At 34.5% G+C, this 23,384-nt stretch overlaps 3 protein-coding genes across 3 annotated transcripts; 2 read left to right on the top strand and 1 right to left on the bottom strand.

Annotated features, from left to right (window-relative positions):
- Positions 1-5,241: 5,241 nt before the first annotated feature.
- Positions 5,242-13,413, top strand: LOC18589024 (autophagy-like protein). Its single transcript, XM_018127786.2, has 5 exons — positions 5,242-6,941; positions 8,144-9,827; positions 11,484-11,704; positions 12,234-12,447; positions 12,730-13,413. Exons 1-5 carry the CDS (start codon positions 5,998-6,000, stop codon positions 13,144-13,146), a joined length of 3,480 nt encoding a protein of 1,159 aa, XP_017983275.2. The 5' UTR covers positions 5,242-5,997; the 3' UTR covers positions 13,147-13,413.
- A 1,042-nt stretch (positions 13,414-14,455) lies between these two features.
- LOC148760691 (uncharacterized) lies at positions 14,456-15,183 on the top strand. The gene has a single exon (XM_088810116.1). The coding sequence runs from the start codon at positions 14,511-14,513 to the stop codon at positions 14,892-14,894; it is 384 nt and encodes a 127-aa protein (XP_088666242.1). The 5' UTR covers positions 14,456-14,510; the 3' UTR covers positions 14,895-15,183.
- A 1,058-nt stretch (positions 15,184-16,241) lies between these two features.
- On the bottom strand, positions 16,242-21,448 carry LOC18589026 (MLO-like protein 13). Its single transcript, XM_018127817.2, has 14 exons — positions 21,297-21,448; positions 20,645-20,702; positions 19,876-20,084; positions 18,839-18,955; positions 18,496-18,544; positions 18,298-18,386; positions 17,845-17,919; positions 17,652-17,740; positions 17,514-17,563; positions 17,373-17,413; positions 17,061-17,276; positions 16,906-16,973; positions 16,760-16,820; positions 16,242-16,659 (listed from the first exon to the last, which is right to left on the bottom strand). The coding sequence occupies exons 1-14, from the start codon at positions 21,408-21,410 to the stop codon at positions 16,603-16,605; spliced, it is 1,293 nt and encodes a 430-aa protein (XP_017983306.1). The 5' UTR covers positions 21,411-21,448; the 3' UTR covers positions 16,242-16,602.
- Positions 21,449-23,384: the final 1,936 nt, after the last annotated feature.

The following is a 23,384-nucleotide window of genomic DNA, read 5'->3' on the forward strand; positions in this document are numbered from 1 at the left end:
TTGACGTAAATCTTTAATTTTTGAAATAAATAATAAAATTTAAAAATGCAAATAACATTAATAAAAAATATAAAAAAATAATTTTTTTTTCAAATAATGTGATCATAATCGACCAATACGTTCTCATTCGCAAGCTAACCATCCCATGGCATGTGCTTCCCAAGAGAGGTGCCCCGTCCATTGGGTGCATCAAATTGGTTCTCCGGGAGCACCAAATTGGGTCTCGCCTCCCCTGGCTTGAATTTTTTAAAAATAAAAAATAAAAAAATATAATTTATATAATATTAATTTTTAATATTAATAAAAAATAAAACTATTATTTTAATATTATCATATCGTTAAATTAATAAAAACATTAATAATTGACTAACGACTAAATCTATATATCTAGCGAAATATTTTTTTAAAAATAAAATGTTTATTTAAAAAATTAATAAATCAATGTGAAATTTCAATTAAAACTTAAAAGATTTATGTATTTTAGCCTCTTTTGTTTGATCCAAATCAATGAAAACCAAGTCTTAGTCTTGTTATATTATATTGACCGTCCAACTAATCAACTTGGAGTACTCCATTTTGTTTATATTAGATTTGAGAGTTGCACCCAACACAGATGTCAATCATTGATAACGCCAAACATTAACAATCCAACAAGATGGGAGATCACATTGGTCTGATAATTCTCTTTTTCTCTCTCTTTTTTTTTTTATTTTTTAAATACAGTCATTCGTCTACCTTATCACTTTCCCAGCCCCTCACTCACCACTATGATAATATTTTTATCCATACTAAATTTTTTGTTCTTAACTCATTCCATGGCTCCGGCGAGTAAAAAGAGGAAGTAGAAAGTTTTTTAAGTCATGAAAGCATCAGCTAGATTTCGTTTCATCTTTGGAATGATAATCTACAGCACTGTTACGGAAAGCTAATTTGTTATTTCATCATTAGAATAATAATGTTATTGGATAAATTTAATTTTAAAAATAAATAAGTTACTTCAATCTTTATAATAAAACATCAAATGTAAATGTCCAGAATTATCTTCAAAATAAAAAATAAAATTTCTTTATTTTTTGAGAAAAATATAGTTTTAAAAGAAGAGGGATCCAAAATTCAACTTTTTGAAAAATGAGATCTACTATATAATGAGATTATAGATTCCATTACAAAATGGTATCTAAAATTAAGAATTAAAATTACTTTGTAATTACCAAATTACAATATTTGAATTTTTATTACGTTTAATTAAGTCAATGTGTTTTTATTTTTAGTCAAATAAGTTTTTATATTTTTATTATGAGTCAAATAAGTTTTTATGACTAATAATTGACTTAATTAAAATATCATATATCATTGTATCTCATATGACGCTAACGTGATAGAATAACATATTATAATTAATAATAAAATAGCATGCTAACATATCATAACTAATGATGACGTGATATACTAATTTAATATCATAACATGATTGTGGCATTTTTCATCCTTTACGTTAATACTAATTTAGTGTCACGTGAATATAACATGAAAAATGATATTTTGTCATATGGATATAAAATGACAAGTAATATTATGAGTAATGATAATTAATCAATTATTAATTATAAAAACTAATTTGATTCAAAATGAAAATACAAAAACTTAACTGAACACAATAAAATCACAAAAAATTATTTAAAACTTTTTTGAATAGCTTAAGAACTTATTTAAGTATTATTCCCATTTCTAACTACCTCTTTATATTGATCAAAACTTTTTATTTTTATTATAATTCTTATTATTTTATAATTTCATATAATAAACATAACAAGGAAAAACACTATTTTACAGTCAAAGTAGATCAAAAAAAACGTGTTACTATATTTTACATGTTTAATACACGTCACTCTAATATCAATCAACAAGTTTATAAAAAATAAAGAAATTATGTATTTAAATATTTAATTTACTAATAAATACATATAAAAAGTCAAATCCTTATTTGCTAATTTTTTTTAAACTAAATTATGTCTTTCTTTACTTCCCCCTTCTTGCACGTTTCACATTTAAAAATTCTAGCACCTCAGCTTTCATGTTTTAATTTAATTCATCCTCTTTCACATTGACACGTAAATCCCAAGTAGCCATAATCATTTTTCTCCTAGGCAAGAGCTCGACAAGATCAATATTATTAGTCAAGTCCTTGTTTTATTATTATTAATTTTTTGTTAATGATTTTACCAAGCAAAAGTTGATAGGATCAAATTCCCCTCTCAAACTCAATGATTTCATCGAGACATCATTAGCTTTTTCCACCTCGCGCTCCTAAAACCTTTTCCACGTTGAAAAAACAGATTGATTTACCTCACGACTTTTAGACTCGATGGCTAAGACTACGTGGGTAAATATTGTAATTAAAACATTTATTTAAATAATATACTAAAACTTAATAGTCAATTGAAATTTTTTTTGTACATAATCAACACTAAAATTTCAATTTTAAATTTAAGTTTATTTTTTTTCTTTCAATAATTAAAAATAGAACGATATTCTGCCCACATAATTAATCTCTCTAATAGAAACAGCATGAACGTGTCTCACACCTCTCATGACCCATTGCCTCGTGTGGAAATTAATGTTTATTCCAATTGCCCGTCCACTTCTACAGTATTGTAATTGACTTCACATGTTTTCCTTGGACCCCATAAGAAAATCCCACATGCATATTTTTGTGACCAATTCTTGTAGACATGATTCTGTTCAATCATATTCAATCCCAAACCGAATCAATGGAAGGCCACGTGTATCCATGGCTTGGCTAACTAACATTGGACCTCAAAAATGTTAGCTTTTATATATTTTATATTAGATATTAGATATAAGTTTAAATTTTAAATTTAAAGTTGTTCACTATTGGCTTCAACTTCTTGCTAGCTCATACGTTTTTATTTGTTACCATTTAATACATTTATTAATATTGTCCACATCCCCAAAGTTGATAATTAATTATTAGATTCCGTGCAAATGATGATGATAAATACGTCAAAAAGTAATAAATAAAAATTAATAAAAAAACATCTTAATCCAGTTAAATTAAAAATTAAGTTATAACATATCAATTTTACGTATCAAATTGACATTATATAAGTTTAAACATGTATTCTCGATCAACATTATACATTTGAATCCAAACCTTTACAAGTTCCATCCTAAGAGTGATTGGCATATGCTAAGTTTGCATTAATTATGAATGGGACATTAATCATAGAGGAGTACGCTCGCATCTCTTTTAACATGTTTTATAATAAATATTATATATTTTTATTAAATTTTAATATTAAAATATATTTTAAAAAATTAAAATTAAAATATATTATTATTTAAATAATAAAATAATAATAATACAAACCCTAAACGCCTAGAATGACTCAAGATTGAGAGCCTAAATCAAAGTCACTTTCAAGTTTTAACATATTCATGCACATGCAAAGCATTTTTGCAGCCTGGCTAGTTGCCAGGTGCTATCTAAGGAAGTTGCCAAGAAACAGCTAAATTCAGCACAGCAGTGCCATTGAATCAATTGTGTCCCTGTTTCCCCTTTAATGTAAAAAAAAAAAAAAGTGGCGAATTACTTATCTAGTCACCGTGTCTCCGTTTTCAGCCACGAAGGTGGACTGAGCACAGTGTACGAGCATGCGTGAGTCGGTGGGTCTTCTTTGTTCACAAGATGTTACCCTGTAATTTCCTTTGGCATCTTCAATGGCTGGCTAGCCCCAGAAGGAGGCAAAGACAACTTGAAGATTTGGGTCATCTAATTCTGTGACCTTTTGTCCTATTAATTACATTAACAATGTGATTTTTGTACAATTTCTTAATTATTCCCAAGCAAGCGTGGCATTTGAGGATTGCAATTGGGCATCTGAAAACAAAATGGTACCGTAAAGAAGGCAATAATTAAAGGTGTAGAAACAAAGAAGATGTGTAGCATGCTCCTTTGTGGGCTAATAATGAAACACTACATGACCACTTGAAGTGTTTATATTTTTAGGTAAAGGAAGCTGTGGTTCTGCCAAGAATAGTAGTAGTAAGTGCAAATAATGAGCTCAGAAGAAATGATTGTGCAGATACAGTAATAGAGAGGTTGGGGTAGGAGAATGTACGGATGCAAAATCAGTGACGGTGATGCAGGATAACTAAATTGGTACTTCGCTAGCAAACGCCATTATTAATTCTAATTTCAAGTTTCTATTTTTTAGGGATTTTGATTTTAAATTTTAAAATAGATACGATAATCTTTATAGAATAAAAGAATTATCTCTTGTTGTTTAACTTAAAATCTCTTCGTAATTAAATAATTAATCTCATTATAATTAGTAATAAAATATAAGCATAAACCACCTTCTCGATTTTGGATTTATTTTCTTAACGGAGATGAATTTCTTATGTTCATATTTAAGTAAGTTGAGCAGTGGGAATTACTTGAAAATAAAAGTAAAATTTTTTATTTGGATTAAATTTTTATTTATGTGTAGCATATAAGTATTTTGTTTAAAAAAATGAGAATCACGTTCTATTATGATTTCTTAATTTTATATAAATCTTTGCTATTTGAGGTTATGGCTGGTTACCATCGGTTCAAAACTCCTTTTACCTCTAATACCACTTTTCAACCCCAATCCAATTCTATTTGTTAGAGGAAAATTCTTTACTGATAAATTAAAAATTTATCTTATTTTTTACTAACGTGGATAAACTATATCTCTTTAAATTATAAATAATAAACTTATCAAAAAATATATAAATATTAAAAAAATAAAATCTCAATCCTTTTTAAAAGTATTAATCATTGAATTAAATTCAAATTGTTCAAAAAATTAGATATTTAATACAATTTAATTTAGTAAAAATAATATTATCCCTTCGAAAGATTAGTTTTTTTTTGAATTAGTATTATTTTTCCAAATCCAACAGTGAGAAGAAAAAATTTATTCACTTTTTAACTTGTTATTAAAGATTCAAGATTGGATTTTACATGAATTAGTTGAGGTGAAAGAGTACTTCCTTGAGATAAGTCCTTGTTATATAAAAACAAATTAAATTTTCTTTCGAAGATGGAATTTCCGTAAATTAAAGAATAGAAAACTGGGATTTTCAGAAATGACAAAATTAAAATAAAGCTGCATTAATCTAATAATTAAAACAATTAGTCAAATAATAAGGCTATAAATAAAAATAAAAATAAAAATAAAAGCTGATTAACTTTTACTTGTTCTTCCAACAGAGATAAAGGAAAGAAAGAGAGAGAGAGATAAACTGAGAGGGCTCTTCTGCTCACACCGTCGTGGTTACTTCCTGCAGAAGGTTCTCTGTGATTCTCCCATTATTACTATAAAAAAAAAAAACCAAAGAAGAAGACGTAGATATTTAAAAAAATAAAAAAAATTTTATATCGAAGGGGTTTCGTGGAGAGAACCTTGTTTCCAACCCTATAAAAAAAAAATTCCCTCCGTTCAGATTCCTTCTCTTCACGTAATTGCTTTTGATTTTTGTCTCCTCTCAGCTTCCGATTACTCTTCCTTTTCCTCTTCGAAACGCCCTTTTCATTTTCCCTGGAGGAAACGTGGGGATTATCTGAGAATTGAGGTGGGGTTTTCTCTGGGTCTGTGGTAATTAATTGAATTTGTTGGTGGGTTGATCATGATAGGATTTTGGTGGCTTTATAATTGTTGGGTCTGGTCGGAATTCGGCTTTTTGGGATAAATTTCATGGTGGGTCTATTTCGATTTAGGGGTTTTGAGAAGGATTCAAGCTTAAATTTGGGAATTTTATTGGTCTGCTATATCTTTTGTGGGAGCCTTTGCAGAGGTGGATTTGGTCAAAATTTTGAGTTTTATCATTAAAGGAAGAGTTTTTGGGATTTTTTTGTCATTTGACTGCGGGTTAATTTGCAAAAATATTGAATTTTGAGTGGTCTATTTGAGATTTTTATTGTGGTTTCTGGGAGCTGAAGAAAAGATGAGTTCAAGTATCACGGAGAATTTGGTTCCTGAAGGGAAGCTTTTGGTTCATATAGCTGAAAATGGACATTCGTTTGAGCTTGATTGTGATGAAACTACATTGGTTGAAGCAGTTATGCAATCGATCCAACCAGTTTCCGGGATTCACTTTAATGATCAGCTTGTTCTATGTTCAGACATGAAACTTGAGCCACAAAGGCCACTTTCTGCATATAAGCTTCCTTCTAGTGACCGCGAAGTCTTCATATTTAACAAGTCAAGGTTGCAAACTAATTCCCCCCCACCAATACCAGAGCAAGTTGATATAGATGAAGTTTCAGAACCCCGGCCGCCAGCTTCTTCTAGTGATCCTCATCCTTTGGATGATGCTCCCGACCCTGCTTTGAAGGCTTTACCTTCTTATGAGAGGCAATTTAGGTATCATTATCACCGTGGACATGTTATATATAATCGAACACTAGCAAAGTTGAATAATTGTGAAAGGCTGTTGAGGGAGCAGAAGGTTCAGGAGAGAGCATTGGAAGTTGCAAGGAGTAATTTAGATCAATATTATAGGATGATTCACCAAAATTGTTCGGAATTCATGAAGCGCTATAAACAGCAATATCGATTTCATTCTGATTTGTTGGCAAACTTTGATAAGGATATGCAGAAGTTGAGATCCACCAAGCTTCATCCTACATTGCAGACTGCTACTAGGAAATGCTTATTGGATTTTCTGAAGGAAGATAACTTAAGGAAGTCCGCAGATGATTGTAACAGCTCCCACAAGCAGTTTGAGAACAAAGTTGTAGATTTCAATCAGACGTTTGGTGAAGTGAAGCGCAAGGTAGAGGAGTTGTTCACTTGGAGGGCTACCTTACCTATTAAAAATTTAGAACTAACCATTAAGGAGCACCATCGGTACCTGAATGAACAGAAGAGCATTATGCAGTCTTTAAGGTTTGCTCTCTTGGTTTATGCATTTTTTTCCTTCCTAGTAATTTGAAGGGAGTTTTGATCTTTACATACCATCCACCTTGCATTATGGTTTAAAGTTCTGATTCAGAGAGTTGATCATTTATGCAAGTTTTCCTGTTTCAATCTTGAACTCTTCATGTTTTCTTTTTATATGGATGCTTGACCTCACAGTAGGTGAAATTGAGACTTTGGTATGGACAAATCATTGCTTTTGTTCTTCTTTTGACCTTTGTTCTGCATGATTTGTCAGAAATGTTGCAATGAATATTTAGATACACAACCTAGGACAAATGTCTGATCCTCATGGCTGCTGGAATGGAAGCAGGGATTAGCATTACAGATTAGAAAAGAACTGAGTTGGTGTGTTTCTTGTCTGAATTGATGTTTAGGCATTAAGGCCCTTTGGTTGGAAATTCAAAGTGGAGATTTGAGGAGCTAGACATTGATGACTTCATGTTTATTGTGGAAATAATCGATATCCAGGGCAGTGATGAATTGAAGTCAATCACCTGAGTGATTGATGAGGATTGTCAGAACTTGCAGATGAGGATTATCCTTTTTACAAATATTATATGGCCTTATCAATTTGGAGGAGGTTTATTGTTGGGTTTCCTCATGTCCATGTCGGGGACTGCTTTTTTTTTTTTTTTGGGTACAAGAGGGAGCATTGCGGCTTGAACCTAAGATCTCTGATCTGTCAGAGACTGCCTTTGTTGTAGAGCTTAGCGTATAATAACTTATGTACATCAATCTAAAGTAGTGTCAACTTCAGAACTTTTCAAAAGCAAGATTGGGAGTTTTAATGTCATAGTTGTCTAAAAAAGTCATAAAAGGGTCAAGGACCTTTAATAACACTTGAAAACGTATTTGAAGCATGCATAAGTGAAAATATTTCTTTTAATGCTAGCTATTAATACTTCACCTCTTATAGAATATTTTGAGTTAATCTATATTTTAGACAATTTTACAATGCTTATTTCCTCTATACTCTACTTTCTGAGATCCAAATGGATCTTACATGTTCCAGTCATAAGGTTGAGTTTTGTTTAATAATTTTTTTGCAACTGCTTTATAGTTTACACTATTTTCTATGTTCGTCATCTGGGGTGTTATTCTGTAATAGTTGTCTTTGTAGAATTTCATTGATGTCTGAAATTGAAGAATTTGGGTGTCTATTCTTGCAGCAAAGATGTCAATACAGTGAAGAAGCTTGTAGATGATTGTCTGTCCTGCCAATTGTCTTCTTCCCTTCGTCCTCATGATGCAGTTTCAGCCCTGGGTCCTATGTACGATGTCCACGACAAGAGTCATCTGCCCAGGATGCTGGCTTGTGAGCGTGCAATATCAAAGCTGCTTGACTTTTTTAAGGATAAGAAGAATGAGATGAACATCTTTGTTCACAACTACATGCAAAAAACAACCTATGTTACGTACTATATTAAGGATGTCAAGTTGCAGTTTCCTGTTTTCAGAGAGGCGATGATCCGTCAGGATGATCTATTTACGGACCTTAAGTCTGTCCGTGGAATTGGTCCCGCATATAGAGCCTGTCTTGCTGAAATAGTAAGAAGAAAGGCATCTATGAAGCTTTACATGGGCATGGCTGGTCAGCTGGCTGAAAGGCTTGCAACAAAGAGAGAAGTTGAGGTCAGGAGACGAGAGGAGTTTCTAAAAGCACATGGTCGTTTCGTACCCAAGGATGTATTGGCTTCCATGGGGTTATGTGATACCCCTAGCCAGTGCGATGTCAATATAGCTCCTTTTGACACTACATTGCTTGATATTGATATTCCTGATCTGGACCATTATGCTCCTGAGTATTTAGCTGGACTGCCTACCAAGGCTGAGAAGCCTGGTAGCTTAAGAGCTTCTATTTCCATGTCGAATGAGAGTTCTAATTTGGCTGATACTGAAGAGGTTGGTGTAGATACTCTTGAAAAAGATGATTCTGATGACTTCCTTGGATGTGAACTGGTAGAGATTGCTGGAACTAGCAAGATGGAAGTTGAGAATGCAAAACTGAAAGCTGAACTTGCTTCTGCAATAGCCCTGATTTGTTCTATGGGTCCTGAATTTGAATATGAATCACTTGATGATAGTAAAGTCAATAATTTGTTGAAAGATGCTGCAGAAAAGACTGCTGAAGCCTTGCATCTAAAAGATGAGTATGGGAAACACCTCCAGTCTATGCTCAAGGCAAAGCAAATGCAGTGTGTTTCATATGAGAAGCGCATTCAGGAACTGGAGCAGAGATTGTCTGATAAGTATTCACAGGGGCAAAAGCTTTCCACAACTAATGATGGCACTGACTTTGGCCTCCTGGCTTCAAAGGCTGTTGATTGCAAGCCAGAAATCTCAGGTTGTGAGGTCAATATGCCTCGCATATCTACATCTGAGCCCATGGATGAGGTTTCATGCATTTCTAATTCTTTGGATGCAAAGCTGGGACTTTTTACACGGCAATCAAGCAAAGGTCGAGAAGGGGTTGATGAGAATATGATGGATTCCTCTGGAATACTCAACCCTCAGTTGGATTCATCAATGCAAGAGCCGCATCGAGAAGAACTGCAAGTTGGTGAGAAAGATGGTAAAGATAAGATAGTGGGACATTCGGGCATGTCACTCACTAACAGTTCTACCGCAGAGAGCATGCCTGAGCCTTTGAATGCTTTACCTTGTGGGACAGCAGCTGAGCTGATTTTCGATTCTAAAGTTAGGGAGGATCTTGTGTTGGAATTGCAAAGTGCGCTTGCAGAGAAGTCAAACCAATTAAGTGTAACTGAAACCAAGCTCAGAGATGCTTTGGATGAGGTTGCCATGCTTAGGAGGGAGATGGAAACAAGTAGTAAACTTCTTGATGAATCTCAGGTAGAGCAGATGAAAATTTTTCCCTCCCTATTTGCATTTTGGTTTTCCTGAAAATTGTGATAATATAGCTGATTCTATTTGCATTTCTTACTGTTCTTAATTTAGCATGTCCTTTTTTATGCATTCATGTTAGGTAATGCATGGATATTACTGGGATTCCCTGCTTCACATGTTATGAACTACATTATTTGAAGTCATATACTTTATTTTAGTACTTTAAGTTACCTGGAATATTATGTGGAAGTGGCGATGAAACTTGGTGCGATTTGTTAGGCTAACTATCTGCATATTGCATAACAAGGTTATTCTTGTATGTTGAATGCATTAAGCTGCCTATTCTTCACTTCAGCACCTTTTGTAGTAGCCCACCCACAGTATGGGTGGAGAGAGAGACAGAATTGGAGAAGACTAAGACTAAAGAACATTCGAGGTGTAACTAACTTTTCAAAGTGAGAGAAAATGTGATAAAGTAAGAGGTTGAACTAGGTGCCCAAATTGGATGGCAGACCAACTTTCTTATAAATTTAGGAGGAGGTTAATGGTGAACTCAAGGGCTCCTTTATATATTGTAGAGAGGTTATGAACTTGTTAATGTTATTACTTTTCTAATAGTTTTTCTGGTATGCTAGAGTCGATTTGAAACTTGGTAGCAATTGCTAAGCTGTTCTATCTGCAAATTATGGCTGAGAGTTTTAGCCTTTTCAGTATTACTAAAAAGCAGCATGGGTATAATGGGCTGTATGCTGTCTCCTTTTTAATGCAGTTCCTTTGAGTTGATTTAAAGATTCTAGGAACAAGGAATTTTATTCTTCTGTGGTAGAATCCACTTAAAGTTGGGATGTCTAGAGGATCAAGTCTATGACAGCACCCAGATTACATCTAATTGCATTGTGAGGATTGTATGCCCTGTTACAGTGATATCATGTAATTTTAAATTTCCTGAAAATATCTTTAGCGAATGAGATAATCAAACCTTGATTATTTTCAAGCCATTGATTGACTGCCTTTTCTTTTTGCTTTCTCCTGTTTCATTTTCATTATTTCTGACTTTTTCCCTAATGCCCCTTGTCATCAATATTCCAATGTTGCTTTAGTTTAAAGTTATGAGGTTGTTGTTATGGTTGATTTACAGCTTTGTTCCTAAGACAAATGTAATGCATGTAATCAACATTGCGTTTTCTCTCAAGTCTGCATCCCCCCTTTCTATTATGGTGGATAAGGCCACCTAGGTGAGATCTTGTCTAATATTGTTGGCAGTTAGGTGTAAATATAAATATATAGAAAAGTGGATACTAAAAGCTTTGATTTGTCTGATGACATTTTTGCCTGTGTAGTAGCTGGTGTGCTTGTGAAAAGAATTTCATTTATTTTTATTTTTGCCTCCTGCTTGTCAGGTATAGTTTGCAAACCTTAGGGATTCTGGGGAAATTGGAGAAACGGCAAAAAATTGTCGTTTCTTATGAAGTATTTAGTAACTAATGGCTTCTAGATAGCATTAAAGGGACTAAAAATAATTGTTGCAGCCAATTGTGCTGCCAATCAAATTTGATATGAGGGAATGTTGGAGGAAAGTATTTTATTTGCTTTAATAGTGTAAATTAGCTATTTGATCACCATTACATGCTAAACTCTAATTTTTCCCTCTCTGAGTTGCAGATGAACTGTGCTCACTTAGAGAATTGTTTGCATGAAGCAAGGGAGGAAGCCCAAAGCCATCGTTGTGCTGCTGATCGGAGGGCCTCAGAGTATAGTGCACTGCGTGCATCTGCTGTGAAGATGCGTGGTATTTTTGAAAGACTTCGAAATTGTGTCTACGCTCCTGGTGGGATGGCTGGTTTTGCTGATTCTTTGCGTGCTTTGGCTCAGTCTTTGGCCAAGTAAGTTACTTGCTACAATGCTTGTGAGGCTTCCACAGTAGTAATTTTATGTTCAGTCTCACCAACTCCCACTATTTCCCTTTCCAGTGTTAGGCCATTTTTAGGTGCAAAAGATTGGTGGGCTTAGGGCTGGAATAAAACTAGAAACTTATTTTATTCTCTACTTTATAAATTAAAGCAGAGAGAAAGCTTAATCAAATTTTAAAGTTGAAGTCCATGCACAAAAATTATTTGTTCATAATAAAACTTTTAGGTCCTATTTAGCATTCCAGAAAGTGCATTTGTTTATAAGAATGTAGTTGTAAATGCATTTTTCCCCCCTTTCAACACATTGCTTTTTTCAATTTTTGGGGAAAAAGTTGAAACTTCTGTAATCTAATATACTTAGAAGTTTAAAGGGCTATACACAGACATGACTGTTATCTTTTCTGATGTTCTGAAGTGTATTTTTTTTTTCCTGTTGAATATCACTTATGTGATTGACAATTTAATGACAATGTTCCAAACATCTGTGCTATGAAATTTTCAGTTCCATTAGTGATAGTGAAGATGATGGAACTGCTGAGTTCCGCAAATGTATCCGGGTCCTTGCCGAAAAAGTTGGTTTCTTGTCCAGGCATCGCGAAGAGCTGCATGAGAAGTACACTAATATTGAAGCAGTAAAGGAACAGCTTAGGAAGGAACTGGAAGAGAAAAATGAGCTGGTTAAAACCCTCTACACTAAGCATCAACTTGAGAAGCAGGTAACCTGTTCTCAATGATAGGGCTGAGTGGATAAGACTTGTTTATGCCATGCAGATATATGCTTGAACCACGAAAAAAAGTTTCTTACCAGCTTTTGTTCTTGCCGAGCCATTAACCATGTATAGCAAGCTGTTGTAGAATAAATAATTTGCTTGTCACTTATTCTTCCTGATTATTCTAAATCTAATTGTTCATGACCTCTTTCTTTTTATGTGCATGCACAGAGAGGATATATAGGATCTTTTTAGTCTTAACTAAGTTGTTTGATGTTCTTGGTTCAGGCAAACAAGGAAAAGATATCTTTCAGCCGCTTGCAGGTCCATGAGATTGCTGCATTTGTACTTAACTCAGCTGGGCATTATGAGGCCATCACCCGAAACTGCTCCAACTACTACTTGTCTACTGAATCTGTGGCCTTGTTTACTGATCATCTCCCAATCCAACCAAGCTTTATTGTCGGCCAGATTGTGCATATTGAGCGCCAAACTGTAAAGTCACTACCGCCTTCATCAACTAGACCTGAGCATGGTAGGGCGGATCCTGTGGATCAAATGACTTTTGACTCTGGGACAGAGCGGTTAACCTTGAATTCTGGATCAAGTTTAAACCCCTATGGTCTCCCTATTGGATGTGAATACTTCATTGTGACAGTAGCCATGTTACCTGATACCACCATTCATTCAGCGCCTCCTTCCTGATCCCTGCCCTGAAAGCAGATATGACATGATGGAAGAAACCAAAGTGTACATACGTTATAAAAGCCATCATGGTGGCAGTTGATCTAGATTTTCCTTTTGTACAGCTGATATTCCAAGTTTAATTTCCTTTGTACATAAAGCTACTCTTTTTAGATATGTAAAAAGAAAAAAAAAACTGTAAATATTCTCCAGGCATTTGCCCTTTAACAAAGCCTTGCTCATTTATTCAAAGTTCATTTCAAAAATGTGCTTCTGCATGCTTGAACATCATCTACCCCATCATCTTTACCTGTAAAATATCACTTGAAGGCAATCATCACCTGCATTATTTCCTGATGTTGCTAGCAGAAATGAGTTTTATTTCCTGATATTGTCTCAGACCAGCTGCCCTTTTGAATTGTTGTTATTAAGAAAGCTGGATGTCTGCAAATGTTTGTGGTAATATTCGTTGCATTCACTAGCGATTAGGACTTGTTTTACCGTGGTGTGATTGCAACCCTTTCCTTTGTTGTTAGACATACCCGTAAAGCCTTACTATGAACTTTTTTTAAACATATTTTCAGAATCTAATGCTTCGGAAGTTTGAACCCATTTTGTGATAATTAAATTTTGCAAATGATATCTGGTGGAGGATGTACGGAGGACTGGATTTTTGTCACCAATGAATATTAGCACTTGGGACCTTGTCATAGACATCAATACATGGGCAAAGTTTATAATGACAGGAAAATCAGGAAACCATAGACATTTTTACATAAAGTTTTCATTTTCCTTATGGATGCATCTTACATAAATAGCTACTATTTAGGAGATGAGGATGACTGGATGAGAGTTTCATGGTTCATGGGTTTGTTCTACATTGACTTTTGATAAAACCCAAAGTCCCATCCCCAAGGGAATAAAAGAGAAAGAAGAAATGGCTTTGCTTGCTGGCAGCCCAATGCAAACGGCAGATTCTACTTGGAGGTGTACATTAAGGCCGACAACCCTGAACTCCAGTTAGATAACCCACCAATTAGAAGAAAACTTCGGTAGGCTGAACCTTTTGGATGCTATTCGACATGTTGATGACTTGATACAAGTGGCTGACTTCAGTACCTCAGGTAGGTTTCGGCCAACCACAACTACACTTGACAATTTTTAAGTCCAACATTAACGAGAAGATGAACTAACAAATCATTCAAAATGACTGCTTCTTTTTCCTTCCATATGTGATCAATAATCAACAACCTGAGGGGCCACGTCCCCTGCTTCCAAGCTATATATAAGCCTTAGAGCATGCCTTGTTTTCCTCACTCAAACCATAAGAGAGAACTTTCCTTCTTTAAGAAAACAGTACTCTGCTTAGTTTCAAATCTCTAGAAATGGCCTCTTTCAATTGTTTTGTTTTAGCATTCTTCATGGCTTTTTCATTTTCAAGCATCAATGTTGGCCTAGCAGCTCGTTATCTTCTCCAGATGCCACCTTTACCACCAATGCCAACTTTGCCTAGAGCAACGCTGCCACCATTGCCATCTATTCCAAATCTCCCACAGCCAACAACACCAACATTGCCAACCACCCAACCATCTCTACCCAAGCCTGGAACTCTACCCCCTCTTCCTAGCATGCCAACCTTGCCCACCATCCCTAATACCCCCAAAATAACCCTGCCACCTCTGCCTAACATGCCCTCAATCCCCACCATACCGACTACTATTCCATCCATCCCATTTTTCTCACCACCTCCTGCAAAAACTAGCCCTTGATGAAAATGTTCAGTTTGTGCTCCCTGATACAAAGAGTTTGGATTATGTGTCTTTGCTTTGGTGTGGTTTAATACTTTTAAACATTAATCTTGTATCACCAAGGGATTACATAGAGGCTTTTAGCCGATTGATTCATTCCAGTTTACTTGTGGCAGAGGTTTTTTTTTTTATTCATATTTGTTTGTACAAATATTGGGAGTTTGCTGTATTATTGGTGTCTTGTTCTTGTATGATCAGAAATCACTTTGTGATTATATATATTGAATGAATACCGCAATAATATTGTAAATTGTGGAATGATTGAATGCAAAGAATCAGTTGGGAGAATTTCTGAAATATTTTTCATCATCTACAAATTCAGTTACAAGCTGCTGATGAACAGTTAACTGAATAACAGAATGAGGAGTAAAATTGTCCAAGCCACAAATGAACAGTAACAGTCTGTTAAAAACATTAAACAAACTTGGTAAAATACTACTAGACCTATAGCATCTCAAACTGAAGCCACTAAGATTTTTGTTGACAACAAATCAACCTTGCCATTAATAAGAATTTTGTTTATTATGGTAGGACCAAACATATCCATGTGAAGTTCCATGCATCAGAGAAGCTAAGAAGAATGGTGAAATTCATGTAAACTACTACCGCTTTGAAATTCAGTTGGCAGACATTATGGCCAAAGGTTTGCCTAGGTAGAGATTTGAGTATCTGAGATCAAAGTTGGGAGTCTTAAAAGCAATTCTCAAGGAGGACTGTTGAAGTTGAGACCTTCGTCGAAGACACAACTACAGGAAGCATAAACACTTCACTGATGCAGCAGCAGCCTACTGGATGAAGCTGTAAATATTTTTGGTCTTCATTCCTTTTGTAACTTAGGGTCTTGTAGCATATGTTTGCATGATTATAAGGTTGTGTAGGCGGTGTATATTTCCACTGTATGTGATGTAATGTTGACTTCTTCTAAAGAACACATTTTGTGATTTTATATTAGCATCTGTGGGAGTAGGTGGCAGTATTGTATTTTGAACTCTGCCCAGATTACTTGCAAAGTTTAGTTAGTGTGCTTTACAAGCTTATGTCATGATCATTGGAGTAAACTTGCTTGCATATAAACCCTATTGTGAATGAAAGAAATGAGAGGGAAAATTTCAGTTCAAAACCAAGAGCTTAAACAATTCCTGCACTGCTTCTCTTCTTTCATTGGTCTTAGTCTCTAATGCTTCCGTGTTTGAACTGAGTTAATGCTGTTTTTATTACGTTTCATCAAATATCAATACAACAGGCAAATTTCAGAGGCAAATCCAACTCAGCTCAAGGTTGTGTGATGCGGCAGCATAGTCAGCCAACTTCAACAAAATGGGCTAATAACTATTATTCCTTTTCTGCTTGTTACATGAGTTATCGTTTATTCTGTATATCTGAACCTAATCCTGTCCTCCATTGTTAATGTCTAGAGTTAAAAATCCAGTGTATATTGTTCCTAAGAACAGTCTTGTGCAACACCGCTGTCCATAAAGCATTGCAGGGCCAGGATAGTTTGATCTGCACACGACAGATCTATTTTTGATTTAGTGGTTTCTTCAACACTGATCGTTTCTAGCTGTCCAATGTGAACACTTCAATATGATTCATTTTCCAGCTTATTCATCTCTTTCACACTTGCACCAGATTAGCCCATCTTTCCGGTGTCACCTTTCTGTTTCTTCATTCAAATGTTAATAGATGATTGCAGTTGCAGTTGCACGGGCTCAAAAGACGTTCCCATCTTTAAAAAGTATAGAAATATACGCCACAGTGAGGCTTCAAACAAAGAGCATAACATAGATTTGCTAAGGAAGGAAACATGTCTAGGACTAGTAATCTACCTTTGTGACGAGAGCATACAAGGGCAAGGTGATGTAACTGCATAGACCTTGAGCAATTACACTGCAGAAGCAAAAAACCAAGATGAAAATATACAAAACAAGTACTGATGGACACCAGGATACAGCATCAGGTCTCGATTATTTACCCCATTATGAGTCTAGTGATGATATAGCCTTTTCTTCCCATGATGCATGAATGGAAACCATAGGTCCACTGAGAGGATATGAATTTAAACAAATTAATACATTTACAAAACACACTAGAGAAAGATAGCTTATCTTCTTCCCAAAAATGCCATACCAAGATCCAGAAGAAGAATGCAATCTCAAAGGCATTCTGAAATAGAATAAAGTGAATAAAGTGAAGAACGATCCGAGGGCGATTAAACCAGAAGTATTCATCGGAAGGTTTTACTGGTGGTGCTGCTTCCCGCCCCTGCAGCTTCTTCATTTCATCAACATCTTGAGCTAAACGAACTATTATGTGCTCTAGCTTGGCTCCCACAAGAAGTAGAAGCTGTAAAACTCCATTTACTTAAAAAATGTTAAACTATGTAAATCTCAGTCCACAACCAGTTTAAATGATCCACTGAAATTCAACTAATTCACTTACAACTACAGGTAGAAATGATAACCAGAAATACGCGTGCCATCCTGCTTGGAATTATAGAAATACTTAGAATCCCATTATTGTGAATTGTGAAATGTGAAACGACAAATGCAGTTGATTCATTCAGATTAAAGGAAAACTTACCTTCCACATTCAATGTCAAAAACACCACCACAAATAGCCATTGGTACCAGCTATGTAGGACAGGATACTAGTGAGCAATATTTATCTTCAAATCAAACAGATCTTGGGTTAAAAATTTGCTAAGATTTTAAGAATTACCTTATGCCAACAACATGTCTGAAGTCCCTTTCAAGTGACAATGTCATGTACTTGTGAAAATCATATTCACGATTGTCAGGGCAATGGGTCTAAGACGGTAGGGAAAATAGGTAAGTAGCATGCTTTTTGTAAAGCAACAATACAAACAAAACTAAAAACCAAGCATTAAGTACATATTAGACGAGAACTTAACCATGATAAACCCATCTCGAAGTGCTATGTACTCTGACAGGGTAACAGGGCTATGAAACTGTTTAAAAAATGACATCTGCCAAAAGAACATGGAAATCAATTGCCGTCATATGCTAAAGCTAAGTCATTATACCTCGCAGGAAAACATCAAACACCTTGGTTATTGTTAGCAACAATTGTAAAAAAATTATCATATAGAATTTTTTTTTTTTTACTCCTACTTTTAACCATTGTCAACAATGTTTTTTACTTTTAACTTAAAACTCCCTTAGCTAAATAACAGACGTGATACTGGAAAATGTCATAAGTTTGTGCCATTGCTGGTGTAACTTGTAAAAATAAGAAATAACTATTATTTTAGACAAGTAAGAGTAAGATGAGCAGATGCATGCAGGATAGATGAAGAATATATGTAAAATTTTGTTACTTGTTCAGGAACAGCTGTAATACTTACGGTCCAGCTCACAACAGCTGCCTTTCTCCAATATCCCCATGCATGTTTTTCGAGTACCTTTTGAAGATGATGGTTATGAGTGTCTATACCTGCAAAACAAGATGAATCTCAACTCTGAACCATAAAACTCTAAGAAACCAGAATGCTCTAATAATAAAAGATAACTAATAATCTTTGGAAACTCTATTGAATATTTACCCTTTTCTACTTTAGAAATCCACTCTTCCCAAGGTTTCCATTCGCGTATCTACATGAAATAAAGCTATAGATTTTGTTAGTTGAGAGTCGAAAACAATCACAACAGTTCAATTAAAGAGCAGGCAATTTCGAAATTGATCTAGTACTCCCATATCATGAAATATTTAACCTTGTTTTTACTCATTTTTACCATTGTTATTGAGTCTGATTGCATGACGTCGACGCTCAAATACTTATTTTTAACCCAAGTTGCAGTTATATTAAGGCATGACATCTTCTAAAACGAATAAGCTATCAAATTACATTGCTGCAAATAGTGAAAGTTAGAGGCAGATTACATTACCCTGGCTCCGCCAAGAACCAATATAATGGCACAGGATACCACGTGGACAACTGCCACTACAAAGATTAAAATGTGCAGCTGATGAAATGCTTCCGTTGATAATAAAGGGACCTTCCCCTGAGTTTGGAAAGAGAAAATTACAGAAATAAGCTGGATTCAACCTTAAATCAACCCCTCTTGGAAGGGTAAGCTTCATCTTGAGTTTCTTTCTTTTTCTTTTATTACCCAAAAGAAGCAGGCAATCCCTGCTATAAGAGAACACTTCTACGAAAGCAAGAAAACAGAGAAAACAAAAAGCTCAATCAAACATTGTTTCTCCCAACCCCCAGACCATACACAATTCACAGTTAAGTAGATCCCTGGTAATATGCTGCAAGCCTGAGAGTCTGAATCTGCTACCATATGCCATGAAGAATCTCGTCTTGAGATCTCCCCCTTCTCCTAAAGAACCTGCCATTTCTTTCTGTCCACACAGTATAGATATAAGCACTCCAGGCAAGCCTTAAACAACAGAGTTAAAGCCTTGTCTTTTAAACTTTGCTAAGCCCTCTGAAATTCACTCATCCAGTCCATGACATGTCTCCTCAAACCATGGAGTTGGAGAATCCAGATCCACAAGTGCTTCGTGTTAGCATAGCCAAAGAAGAGATACTCCCTGGTTCCCTCATCATGGTTGCAGAATAAAGACCAAGTGTTTATAACAGAAGAAGCACCCCAAAATATAATTCTCTTTTTAGTTGGCAGCCTATCCATTGCCGTCCACACTACTGAAGTATTTGTAGAAGTATAATGTTTAAACTCTCTCCTACTTATGGCGAATAACCCTCCAAGGGCTGGCAGTACAATGCAATGTACATGTGTTTCATCTTGAGTTTCATCATTGTATTTTCTCATTAAAAAAAAATGGGAAATGTATGTGAAAGGGGATGTGCAATGCGCATAGACATCCCTCAATTGACATGAAGGGCCACATTCATTAGCCAGCATCGGCAGGGTGCTGAAAAAATAAAAAAACTTCTTTAAGCATGGTAACGTACCTCACGTGAACAATGCTCTGAACTACTATCTGCAGAAAAGAGGAGATGTCCATTGACAGCTAGAGAAGAAAATTCTTTGTGACTTTTGCTTTCAGTATGCTTCTTGCATGGAAGCATACTAGATTCCAAGTGAGTTGGGATGCAGATTTGACTTATTAGACCTTGAAAGACATTTAATAGAAGGGAAATGAATCCTAATAGCATCAATTCTGTCAAGAAACATCAGTAGCACATTGGTTAGGCTAAAAACATACTAACTTGGGGAAATTTAAGGTGTGGTGAAGATGCACAGATAAGTTAGGAATCAATCTATACCATTTCTGCGCCATAAATGACCATTCATGAATTAAAGAAGTGAAACTGTATTTGGTCAAGATCAGGTACAACAGTATGTGTGAATGCAAGTGAGAAGCATCTTAAAGTTGACGTTAGGACAATCTGAAAAACTGAGAAGCATCTTAAAGTTGAAGGGCTAATTGATACAAGACATTATGTGTGAATGCAAGTAAATATTCAAAGCCAAGTACATAACTGCTTCAAACTCCCTAAAATTCTACCTTTGCAATTGTGATAAAACTTTTTACTTGGTTAATGTTGTGTTGCGTCTATAACTAAATTACAGAACCACAAAGCCTAGTTGGATTAACTCCTAATTTGATAAATGTGACAGAAATTACTGAGCATTACATCAGCTGCCTCGACATTTTAATTCAGCAAATCTAAAACACTGCTAATGCATGAGAAGTTCAAGACAGAAGAAAGGGCAAACCTGCTTTTAGTTTTTGTAATGCTTCAAACAGTGCATCTTGTTTGTTACGCCTCAACCACTGGATTGCCAAGTCAAAAACATACACAAGATTTTCTTAGGAGTGAGACACCCATGAACTGAAAAATTTTAGTTCTGGAAGCTTCGTAGAACAGCTCCAATAGAAAATACCAAGAGATAAAGGAATTCCATTGTGAGTGACTGCAATATACATTCAAAAGTCCTAAGAAATATTAAGACCTTCACGTTCTGCAAAATTTTACAGACTGGAGAGGTAGATATGATCCTACATAGAATTAGATTTCTCTCTAAATGTCCAACGACTCATGATTTAGTCAGCTTTATAAAGCAGGTGCAAGTTGGTTTGACCTGCTTCAGAAGCATGAAATTCGTCTTTCGAACTTCCTCTTGCATTAAGAATATGAATTTGACCTCTAAAATCATCTGTAAGTCTGGTAATTTAAGAAAAGCTCACACCCTAGAGCTATTGCATTAAATAAATTTGGAACTTGTGCTTCCCCTTCCCACTTCTGTTTGAATTCCAGGACAAATATTTAATTGGAATAAAGGAAAAACAGAATTGCGATTTTATCGTTCTACAAAATACAATTATACATTTGGTGAAACATGGAGGTCAGAAGAATGTAAAGTGTACCTTTCCAAGGTGATTAAGGCCACGTTCAGCGAAAAGACATATAAGAATAATGACAAAACAGACCGCTGCAACCACCCATGTTGGTTTATACTCCAGGGACCTGGACTCTGCCATTATCTTGATTCAAGTCAATATAGGGTAGCTTCTGCGCACTGATGAGCCACCAGAAAATGAATGCAGATGTTGTCTCAAGTACATTGTATATGAAGCTTGACTTTGACTTTACGAATATATGAAACAGAAAGAAGTGAGGGTGGCAAAGAATAAAGCATATACAAAGCTAAGGGTAAAGAACTTGATTGGATAACCCAAGTAACTTTCCAAGGAATCAACTCCCGCTGTTGGTGTGATTCATATGAATCACTTGATCTTTCATGTTGTTTCCGTGGCATGACAAAACATATCTAGGATTAGGAACAAGAACTTTACAACCTTTCTTACATTAAATCAAGAAATGCTTGTCAATTTAACGATGCTGTCGGCCTAGTTTCCTAATCAGAAGCATTCAAATGGGATAGCTCACAAAGTGAAATAGCTAATGTAAAGATCTCTAACCTCCTAAATAAGCAACCCTTTGAAATTAAGCTCTTGCTTGTTATGAAGTATATAGAAAAGTACAAGGATGAAATATTGAGACAAGGGCTGTAGAGGAATTTCTGCTGTAATGAGAAGAGATAGTGTTGCAAACAAGGAAAATGGATATGCTGATTGTGTAGAGGAAGATCAAAGCAAATATCTTTGAAATACTAAATGCTTGGGATATATAAGTTTATTTAAAAGTAAATCTACTTAATTCTTGATAATCAAGTAATATATAGGGTTCTACAAATATGAAGTTGGTTTTAGCCTTTAGAATTATGAGAGAGATAAATTTTTTATGAGCGATTCACAAAATTGTAAAATTGTGAGAAAGAGTAGGAAAACCCCTCAATTAATTTTTTGAGATAAAAGGTATTCCATTGGTCTAAACACGTGAATATGAATATTAAGTTAATTTTGGAGTTCAAGTTTACTCTTTGTTTTCTAGTGTTTTGTGCTTTTTTTTTTTAATTTTTACACTTAATAATAAATTATTTCTTTTTCTTTTGTGGATGTAGATGGTAGGTGCCGAATTACATTAAATATTATCTTTTATAGATGATTTTATTTTTGTTTTCCATGCGATAATACAATTTACCGTAGAACAAGATTAGTTATTGAAAAGATGATATATTAATAACCAAAATTAAGCATATTTAGTTGAAAGCTGAAACAGATTTTCTATTAATTTATTTGCATGGTAATTTTTTAATATATATATATATATATATATATATTGGCTATAATTAAAAATACCAATATTTATAAAATAAAATAATATATACTTATTGCAACTGAAAGCAGAGAAGAAAACAGTAAAGAAAACCCTTTGATAATGATACAGCAAAAAGTATATGGCAAATCAATTTAAATAAAATAGTTATGTAATTGCATAAAAAATGTAAATTTTTTCTGATAATTATAAAACATATTTAAATGTCAAACACTGGAGTTCCTATTTCATGCAAATAATTGAGAAAAAACTAAAGTCTAATTAATAATTTTGTTGTAAAACATAATAGAAGTTGCAAAAATTTCAAAAAGAAAAAGAAAAACTAAAAGTGTGATAGGGAAATAAAGGAGAAACGAAAAAAAAAAAGGTTGCATTCATAATTGCTGTATTTTCTTGGCAGTAATTAGTGTAAAAAATATTTGTTTTGATTAATTGAAAAGATAAATTTATAATTTAAGGAATAAAAAGAATAAAGTGCAATAATGTTTACATAAAAAATAGTCAAATGAAATAAAACTAGTGATTAATTATACTAAAAGTGTCAACGAATTATAAAATTATATATCTTATGGAAGGGTCGCAGTCCACATTAATAAAATAAAGGCGGTTGTGGTGGACTTCTAGTCCACACTGAAGAAGGACAAGTCGTGGACCAAAGCCTTTATATGGAGGATTAAACCCTCCTCCAACCAACAAAGTGTAGATTGTTTTCTTGAAACCCTTCGCAGGTTTTCTCTTTCAACGTTAATCGGGGTATGATTTATATGTATATAGTT

The sequence above is a fragment of the Theobroma cacao genome, chromosome 9 (genome assembly GCF_053813885.1).
Source record: "Theobroma cacao isolate CCN51 chromosome 9, ASM5381388v1, whole genome shotgun sequence".
Lineage (NCBI taxonomy): Eukaryota > Viridiplantae > Streptophyta > Magnoliopsida > Malvales > Malvaceae > Theobroma > Theobroma cacao.